Genomic DNA, 10,515 nt, shown 5'->3' with positions numbered 1-10,515 from the left:
ACACAAAAATGGGACACAAGTGAGCAGAGAAAAGGGTAGGTTCCTTCCTTCAGGTGAGAGGTAAGTTATTTTCAGCAGTTTCTGGAAGCTGAATAGGTTAAGTTATAGAATTCTCATTGTCAGAAGGACAGCAGTATACAAATTCGTTTTGAGCAGGCAACCTTAATAAACATTAAGTATAACAGAAACATTTAATATACTTCAGTAAAAGACCCTATGTGTTTTCTTCAAACATTTTCTTCAAGTATTTGTCTGTGAAACCCAGAGGCATAAAATTAGATAGAGGTAGGTAAGTGGTCCATACCATATTGCTTTTTGATGATTTGGGCTAATTCTCAGATAAATTTTAATAAAGCAAGAAGATGGAATTAACCTATTCCCTACATAATCTCTCAAATTTTAGAGCTAAGTCTCACAGGCCTTCAGCAGTAAACTGTGACCACATTTTCTGACATGAGATAAAATTCTGAATTCCATGTTGTTGTATGTGATTTAGTTATTACAAAAGTTAGCAGCAGAATTAACATTCTGCCTTGAACAGTAAGGATATAACTTGTGTTCTTAACATAGCCATAAGATATACCTCTGTTGTCTTAAGTGGTGCCTGTGGCCTAAGGTTTTCTCAAAAATTTTTTTAGAATCTTTTTAAATACTTGGATGGGAACTAGGCTACACCTGTGTTAAAAAAAAAAAAAAAAAAAAAAGAGGGAGGGAGGAAGGAAGGAGGCAGGAAGACAGGCCAAATAATAACAAGAATCTTTTACCACACACACCAATGTTCATAGCAGCATTATTCACTACTGCCAAAGTTAGAAGCAACGCAAGTGTCCATCAACAGATGAATGGATAAGTAAAACATATAGACAATTGAATATTACTCATCTGTAAGAAGGAATGAAGTATTTGACACACACAACAACATGGATGGGTCTTAAAGACCTGACATTGAGTGAGGTAAGCCAATCACTAAAGGACAAATACTCCATGACCTCACTGATATGAGCTAAGCATATTGAGTAGACTCAGAAGTAGAGTCTAGAAGATAGGTTATCAGGAAACAGAAAGGGAGTAGAGTGTGGGGAACCAGTGCTCAATCTGGGCAGAACCTATGATAAATGGAAGGCGGCAGTTTGGCAGTGGATGGAGGTGATTGTGGTGTAGAGATGTGAGTGGGGTCAACAGTGCTAGAATGTGAAGGTGAGTGGTGGTGGGGGGGGGCGGATTGGACTACCCATGGAACTGAACTGACAGTTGGAGAAAGGAGCAGGTGAACTCTGGGAATTTGTAGGTCTGTGGTTGAAACTAGTTGTGGGAATGTTGTTTTGGCAAATATGGCAGGCAAAGGTCACTGGTGCTGGGTGTTGGTGGTGGAGAGAGACGTGGGCAAGGGTGCAAGTGGGGCACGCTTCAATAGAATATGAATGTGTTCATCTTGTCAGTGTGTAGAAACCCACAAAATAAACAACAAAATATCAAACTCCCATCCCTGGGAGTCCTGCTACATTCTCAAATAGATCAGTAAGAATCTCTCCAGTACATAGGCAGTGCCTCATTAAAGAAAGCAGACCAGTATGCCAAGCCTTCAATATTAATGCATGAAACTTGAAACTTATTCTTGAAAAACTGAAACTTAGTTACCATAGGTTCCAAGGGGAGGAAGAGGGAAGAATAGGTGGAACATAGGGCATTTTAGGGCATTGGAATTGTTCTGCATAATTTTGCAATGATGGATATATGCCATTATACATTTTGTCAAAACCTATAAAATTGAATAGTGCAAAGTGTAAACCATGTCAACTATTGGCCATAGTTATTAGCAATGTTTCAATATGTGTTCATCAATTCTAACAAACTTACCATACTCATGTAAGATGTTATTAATATGGGAAAATGTGAGAGGAAGGGGATGGGGTATATGGGAATCCCCTAAAGTTTTGATGACTTTTCTGTAACCTAAAGCTTCTTTGAAAATAAAGTGAAAATAATTAAGGCAATGAGGGAGCATACAGAAGAAACTGTAGACGTATGTAAAAGATAACAGATCTTACAGTGAGTGAGTAAAGGCACAACGCAAGAAAAAACTTTTTTTTAAAAATGTTTTTGGGGGTTTTGGATTACAGAGAAGTCAGTTATGGCAGGGGAGGGTCAGTGGTGCAGGGTGTCAGTGGTGGGGGGATGTGTGGGCAAGGATGCACCCGGGCCATGCCTCTATGGAATAAGAGTGTGTTCATGTGTTCATGGGGTGTTATCTCAGTGGAAGGTGACCCACACAATAACCAACAAAATACTGAATTTCCATCTTGGGGAGTCCTGCTGCATTCTCAATAGAGTGGCAAGAATCTCTGGAGCACATCGGTAGTGCCTAGTGAAAAAGGACAGACCAATATGCAAGGACCTTGATATTAATGCTTGTACTTATGAACCTTTTCCCTGTAAAACTGAAATTTAGCTTAGTAATATATATTGCCTAAGTGTTACCTCCTGAAAACTTCCTTGTTACCCAAATGTGGCCTCTCAGACTAACTTAGCATATTGGCTCACTGCTTTTCCCTGCGCAAAGGACTTCCTGGCACCGAGGGATTATTACCAAATGACAACTAGCAATGAATTTCAAAAAAGACCTTGATCAAATGTGTGAAATATTAAATACAAATGAGTTGTTATGCCTAAGAGATTTCAAAGTGAGCTGGGAGGTCATTCCAGAGGTTAAGCTTATGGGGCACGTCTCAGGAGGATCTCACTGACCACCACAGTAAACAGTGCCTCAAACAGGGGTGTTCCTGAGGAAATCTAGGGGACATCTAGACACTATAGGCAACGAAGACAACCCCAGGAAATTGATATCCTATTGGTGGGCCTTACCTTGGAATATATTAACCAATCTCCCCCATGTAACAGAGTTAGACTCATTTATAATTGCCCTACATATGGTTCTTCTGCTCCTTTTATTTCAACCTATAAATAGCATTATGCCCATTAAATTTATGTCCCAGAGACTTAAATCTTCAGTCTGCTCATGTGCTGGTTGAGTCCTGAATCTCACCAGAGTTGCAGCCAACATCTACTTTCCAGTTCATTGGACTCACCCAGGACAAATAATAAAATGATGATGGACAACACTGATCCCCTAAAATGAGTGTCTACAATTAACTTCAAGATAGTTCCAGACGGTTACATATTATACATTTTGTCAAAACCTATAAAGTTGTGCGGTGCAAAGTGTTACGTAAACTATAGACCATGGTTAGTAGCAATGCTTCAGTGTGTGTTGATTAATTTTAACAAATGTACACTAAAAAAAAATTTTTTTAAAGTAGCAGTTACCTTCTTGTCAGTGATTTGGTCCCCAATGAATCTTACATGGATCATACAGAATGTGACCATAATTAACAAGTCTTCCAAAGAGGGATCTTGTATACACTCAGATTTTCAAGCTAGTAACTCAACTGTCATTTCATGATACATACTTAACCTAATCTTACAATGCAAGCTTTTCTTACTCTAGCATTATAAAACTGTCTTGTTCAGGCTAAAGATCACCCACATTTAAACTTTCCTGATATTGTCCTACTCTTCCATTTTGAATAATTTTTGTATTACTTTTCTTAATCTGTAAGTTTCCCTCATCTCTCAAGCTAGTCTAATATATGCAGAAAATAATATAACAATTGGGCATGTTTATTTTAAAACACAATTTTAATATAATTAAATAATGCATTTGCTTATTTACAAGCCCATGGCAGCTATTTCGCTTTGATAAAGATAGTAATTCTTCAACTGAGTTAGAAGATGGAGAAATTGCTCTATTAAATCTTCATTAACTAAACTCTTCAAACTTTGACACATGAAGATTTGAACTTGAGTTGCACAAAGGATGAAAACTTAATTTGAAATAAAACTATTTTCAGATGCACTAGAATTGGTCTGTTAGCACTGGTTAGTGAAATAAATGCTGTTACAATTCAAACATGTTCTTGACTATATACCTTCTAAAATAATTCAAAGACTGTCTCTTGACATTTACTCACAACTATATATTGAAGAAATTATGACTGAGTAGTTTCCCAGTTTTGACTTCCGCCAACTGTTTAAATCCCGGAGAAGTAACATTTACCCTTTGCTGTACTTTACACATCTAACAATCAACATATACTTAATAAGTATCCATTATGAGCACAGTTCTGGGCAGAATTAAAAAACCCGAGTAACTGGCTAATATAATCAGGTCGTGGTTGGAATTAAGTGATCTTTAAGGTTCTTTCCAGCTCTAAGACATCAGCTATGACTTCATGTATAACTAAGCATGTTAGCAGTAATGAAAATGATGACCATGGCAGCAAAGTGCAATTAGAAAACTTTTTAATATATTTTAACAAAGGAAATAGCAAAATGTTCTGACAAATATCAAGACATGAACAAAAAGCATTGGTTGACCATGGTTTACAACTGTGAAATGCAAGGTATGTGAAATTCAAGCATTCAGAAAAAAGCCATTTTAAGAGGCTTGTTAGAACATGATTTTGGTTATACTGTGGGGTCATAATGACCCTATGTACACAGGTCTCTCTCTCCCCCTCATTAAAGCAGAAAAATATTTCAAAGATGTTCTTCAATAACAGAATTCTAATGAGATTTAAATATATATTAATTACTAATCTACACAAATAACCTTAGATCAAGCACTATCAAAATATAAGTTGCAATAACAGCGACATGTAGTATGGCAATTTAAAAAAATAATACAAAGGTCATTTACTATGCATAAGTGAAAACAAGTTAAGTTTTAAATACTTTAAACAACACAGTCATGATGTTCAAAAGGTAAGCACATTGTTAAGTATAGTTTCGTATTGCTAAAGTATCTGAAACCACAGCATATACAAGCTTTACGAATTGTGATAAAAACCAGTTTTGATCCCCTTTATTAGAAAGCTAAAATACCTTACTTACTCTCTGATAAATACACCTAAAATAAATAAATTTAAAGTTAACTAGTTAAGGAATTTATCTTTTAAACCTATACTCTGAATCTTATTGTATATAAATTCCAAAGTTGTAAGATTAGGAAGCACTCTTCTCTACAATGTTCCTTACTCATTTTTATACAACTCATCTAGATTTTGGATGCTAAATTATTTGTGGTAAAGAGTTTGTTGGAGTAATGCCTGGAAAACTGAGATAACACAAAAAGGAGAGAATATAATTAAACTACTAAGAAAAGCTGATTGTCTCACCTGAACTATACAGTTTAGCTGGTTCAACTGTTCAGCAGCAAAAACTGCTTGATTCCTATTGTGTATTGTATCCTGATTTTTAAAAATTGATACTCTGACCAAGTAAACTTTGAACATAATCAGTCTTCCACACAGAATTCTTTTCACTCTTTTTTTTTTTTTTTACAAATTCTGACATGAAAAATGAATGATTCCTGATATATTAGATTTTAACTTCTGTGAAGTATTTGTTTTAATGTGAATTATTGCTAACTTTTGAACTATAGACATGACACAGGGTTTACTGTTCACCATCTGAATTTTATTTTGTCTCTCAATAACATCTACATTTAATAAATACTTAGCTTTCAAGAGAAAATCATGCTTAGTATGAGATCTGCTAAAAAGAAAAAAATCTATGAATACTGAGGCGGTTGGGAGGATGTCTGTCTGGATTCTTATATGGAGTTTTAATATCTATTTATATACTTATATCACAGTACTGATCGCCTCAAAGAAATACACATTCCCCCCATCCCTCGGCTTTTAAAATTTATATAAAGGGAATTGATAAAAGCACTGACTTACTTCAATCTATCTTTTGCTTGAGAGAAATCTGTAGAAACACAGCTGAGGGCATTTTTTCCGAGTCCACAGTTCTCAAAAATAAATATGGACCTTTTTTTTTTTTCTTTAGAAATAGATGTGTAGCTATAAAATGGTTGGGTTTTACAACCACAAAAACATATATTAACATTGCTTAATGTCTGCTTCAGTGTGGGGGTTTATCTACCAGCTAGCACTGGTTAGTGTGATTTAACCAGTGAGGGCTTTTCCTAATCTTTACACAGAACTTTAGGGAGATCTACTCCCTTTCTGTTAACCACTGTCCTTAGACCTAAAAGAAACATGAAATGTTCTTGACTACTCATATACCAAATAACAATACTTTTACTAGCTACTTTGGATCTGCTTTTCTTGTCAAACAGTATAAAACAAATATTTATTGAGTTGATTTGAACTGCTGATTTCTGAAATATCTTGATAGCCTCCAACCTTGCATATTACAAGTCAGATCTCAAAAGATGACAAATAAGAACATATTGATGTTAAAAAAAAAAAAGGGGGGTGTGGATTTTTTTTTAATGGCAGTGGCAGCAATGGAACTGTTACCCCAAAACAATTCCAAGCAAAGGAGCATTTCGTAAACTGCAAAATAAAAACTGTCACATGATGGGATTTTTATTAGACTAATACAGGCTTAATGAAAAGGCCAGAAAGCAGAGTTAAATGAGAAAAACATTTTAGGTCAAAATGGCATATTCCTTTGCTTTAAAGTCCTTCAGCTGATAAAAAAAAAATTTATATAAAACACATGAGAATGATGTGAGGACATTATTGTAATTGAAGGACAATGAATTAAACTTCACATTTTTCATTAAACATTCAGCTAGGAGGGGAGGATAAACATTATTGTAATTGTTTAAATAATTTCTATTTAAAATATAGTCTTATGAAAGAAAGTCTTTTCTGATGCCTAGCTGAAATGTTTGAAATTAATCAAAATGAAATTACTCAACTGATTATCCTTAATCTTCTCTATCCTGTACCATAATCCAATGGCTCTGTCAAAAGGAAGAAAATACTGTTAACAGACAGCCTAACTTAAGTATACAACATCCAAAAGGAATTAACTTCAAACAGAGACAGAGAGTACAAAATACCAACTGGATCAAATAGGCAAACTGCTACTTAGTTCTAAGGCAAATCTGTAACATTAGTGAAAAGCTGAAATTTTTTTTCTGAATGTACACTGAATTGTTATAGTTGAAATTTAACCTATTTGAATAAGGGTTCCTCTGTTAACCAGTTTTCTTTCATGTGGGGAATATAACTTGAATTATCATGTTCAAAGAGTTTCTGGATATAGAACACTGCAGAAACAGACAACAACTTAGCAGGTTATCATCATTTTATATACAGTTGATAGTTTTAAAAATAATTGACGCATGTTTATTTCAAAACACCTAGTATTATTTTTCTGGAAAAGAAAATAACTGACATCAGGTAACAGGAGTAAATGAATTAGTTGAAACAGTGTCACAACAAAGGACATAAGCAGGAGAGCAAGTTTCTTATCCTCAAAAATTGAACTCAATGGCCATGCCACTTATATTATCCCCATTTGTTACTTCACTAACATAGGATGTTAATGTCATTTCCACTGTTCTTCTCTGTTCTTCCATTCGAAGGGCAACTGTTGGTAAAGTGCCTCTAAGAAGCATAAATCATTTTTATCCCATGACTTTATTGTATGTTTAGAAATATGGCATGGCAAGAAAAAAAAGGGAGGGGGGGTGGGGTTGGGGGCAGGATAAAAGACTTTGGAGGAGTTTTCTTTCTTCAGGTATATGTAAAGATGATTATATTATGAGTAGAATTCTGAAAAATAAAAGCATTTGATAAATTTAGATCTGGGGAGACTAATGCAAAATTTCTGAAAAAACTTCATTAACGCACAATCATAAAAACATTGACGTTCACCTCACCTAAATTTGCTAGTTTTATCATCATCATTTAAAATATCACCTGTCACAACAATATTAGGTTGATTTTATCAAACATGATGCATGAATCATGAAATTAAGGGAAATAATTTCTTATAAGAAAACCTATAATATTAAAAAGAATCTGGTGCCTAAGAGTTGCCTCCGGGGAGCCTCCTTGTTGCTCAAATGTGACCTATCTCTAAGCTGAACTCAGCATATAAATATACTACCTTCCCCCAGCATGGGACATGACTCCCAGGGATGAACCTCCCTGGCACTGAGGGATTACTACCAAGTACCAACTAACAGTGCAACTGAAAAAAGACCTTGACCAAAAGGGGGAAAGGTAAAGACAAATGAGTTTATATGGCTAAGAGACTTCAAAGTGAGTTGGGAGGTCACTCCAGAGGTTATGTTTATGCACACCTGAGCAGGATCTCTTTGACTGCCAAAGTAGATACTACCCCAAAGAGCGGGGCTTCTGAGGGCTCGGGAGACATCCAGACACTATAGTCTGGGCAGGTAGCTCTGGAGTTTGGTGCCTTGTCAGTGGGCCCTAATTTGGAATTTATGTCCCCCAGAGTGACAGAGTCGGATTCAGCTGTGGGTTCCCTACACATGGTTCTTCTTTCTATATGAATCTATAATTGGTACTAGAGTTGGTAGGTGTACGTCCAAGAAATTTGAATCTTTGGGCTGTCCTTGTACCAGCTGGGCACTGAATCTCAACAGAGTTGTAACATCTACTCTCCAGTTCCCTGGTCTCACCCAGGACAACTAACATGGAGGGGATGATAGACAACTACCATACCAAGGAACTGAGAGAGTCTACAACTACAAGCAAGGGAGTCCCATCTACTGGCCCCATGGGATCGTGGCCCCCTCTCAATTAGAAGTAGAGTGGACATCATCATCTCAGAGTCCTCAGGATTGGGGAATGAACTATGGACTAAAGTAAACTTACTGGTCTGCTATAGACTTATTGTGATCTTAGCAATGGAAGAAATGATATCATTCATGTGGAGGCAGTGGCCAGTGGAGGTTCTAGGGATAGGGAGAGGGAAAAACAGGTGTAACGTGGGGGTGTTTTTGGGCCTTGGGAATTGTCCTGAATGGCTCTGCAATGACAGATGCAGGCCATTATATATCTTGCCATAACCTACAGAATTGGGTGAGAAAGAGTGTAAACTACAATGTAAACTTTAATCACACTTAGTGGCAATGCTCCAAAATGTGTTCATCAGTTGCAATGACTGTACCTCACTAATGAAGGATGTTGTTAATGTGGGAGGTGTGCAGAGTGGGGCATATGGGAATCCCCTCTATTTTTTATGTGACATTTGTGTAATTTAAGTATATTTGAAAAAAAAAAAATCTGTGTATGGCCGTGTTGGGTATTAACATTGTCTACAAGTATTAGAATTACAGTTAGTGAAAACTACTTAAAAAAACCCCAAAATTATCAGGTGGAGGAATGCCACACATGTTAAAGCTATTACTGAGAAATAAATTTATTTTCTCTCAAGTTAGCCTAGGGTACTATTTTCCCTTGATAGGCCTAGTAGCTTCTATAAAATGGTCAAAATGAAAGACTAGTATTTTTGTCATATTTATTCTTTTAAATGGATTTGCAGGGTACAAAACAGATCATCTGACAATTCATAGGTATTCTGTTCACAGTCATAGAAAATAAGAATGATAAATTAAGATTAATAAGATTGAAAACAATTATTAAAAAGGTTTCAGTGAACCTAAATACATAAAAAATTTCCCAGCTTCCCAAGTCGAATATTTAACATACACATAATAATCCATTATGTATGAACAGCGAGGAGAAAAAAAGATGATGTCTATAAAATTTCCTACCTCTAAGATTAAAATATGAGTAGTTCAATTCTTTACATGCAAAAAATATGAGCCACCTGCATATTATGAAATAGCTTAGTTTTTTCATTACCTAATGTGGCACCTGTTCAAAATGAGTTCTGGAGGTTATTTTTCGTTCAGCCAGAAGGCAGACAAATTATTTAAGGAATATTATACATATGGAATTAAGAATCTATTTTGAGAGATTCATGCCATTATAATTATTACATTATGAGGTGCAAGCAGGATATAGTCAAGTTGAATGATAAACTATTAAAACACATTTTAAATAAACTATTTGTTAAGAGAAGCTTAAAATAGAAATTTTGCATTGATTCAGTACCAATGCAGCAAGAGAATTTTTACTCACTCAATTTATTTCTCCTGATGAAGGGCTTCAATGAAAGCATCAAGTTTTTCTTGAATTTCTCTAACCTTCTCTGTGAAGGTAAAAAAAGTTACATTAGTTTAATAAAAACAAATTTGTTTTTCAAAGGTATTGCATCATAGAATGTAATTAATAAATGGCCTGAGGTGTCTGTTTATTTGGGAAAAAATGAGTCTGACTATTCTACCTTATATCCAAATAAAGTCTAGATGAAAAAGGTCTTGGCCATTTATTTGGAAGGGAGTAGGGAAGGAGAGGTATGTCACAGACCCCTTTGAGAAAATCTAATAAAAGCTATGGACTTACACAGAAAAGCGCCTATATACAAACATTTTAAATTGTGTATAGAATTTTAAGGAGTTCACAGATTCTCTAAAGCCCAACCAAGTACTCAGAAGTGAGCAATGTTGGGAACAAAAGAAAATGCCACACAATGAACCTATTTTAAAAGTTTAGAAGAAAATATGAGTATTTAACTGGCCTTAGACTGGGAAATCAT

The 10,515-nt window shown here is 35.4% G+C and overlaps 1 protein-coding gene across 4 annotated transcripts in view; it reads right to left on the bottom strand.

Annotated features, from left to right (window-relative positions):
- Positions 1-4,342: 4,342 nt before the first annotated feature.
- The window catches only part of OPA1 (OPA1 mitochondrial dynamin like GTPase), a 101,109-nt gene continuing 94,936 nt past the window's right edge, over positions 4,343-10,515 (bottom strand). For all 4 annotated transcript variants that reach the window (XM_058295545.2, XM_058295547.1, XM_058295546.1 and 1 more), the window contains 2 exons: positions 9,999-10,068; positions 4,343-7,655 (listed from right to left, as the gene is read on the bottom strand). In XM_058295545.2, coding sequence (XP_058151528.1) covers positions 10,004-10,068 — 65 coding nt within the window. In that variant the 3' untranslated portion in view covers positions 4,343-7,655; positions 9,999-10,003. The remainder of the gene's footprint in view (positions 7,656-9,998; positions 10,069-10,515) is intronic.

Source organism: Dasypus novemcinctus, chromosome 4 (assembly GCF_030445035.2).
Source record: "Dasypus novemcinctus isolate mDasNov1 chromosome 4, mDasNov1.1.hap2, whole genome shotgun sequence".
Classification (NCBI taxonomy): Eukaryota; Metazoa; Chordata; class Mammalia; order Cingulata; family Dasypodidae; genus Dasypus; species Dasypus novemcinctus.
The sequence above is the reverse complement of the archived record's forward strand: the minus strand, read 5'-3'. Positions and strand labels throughout refer to the sequence as shown.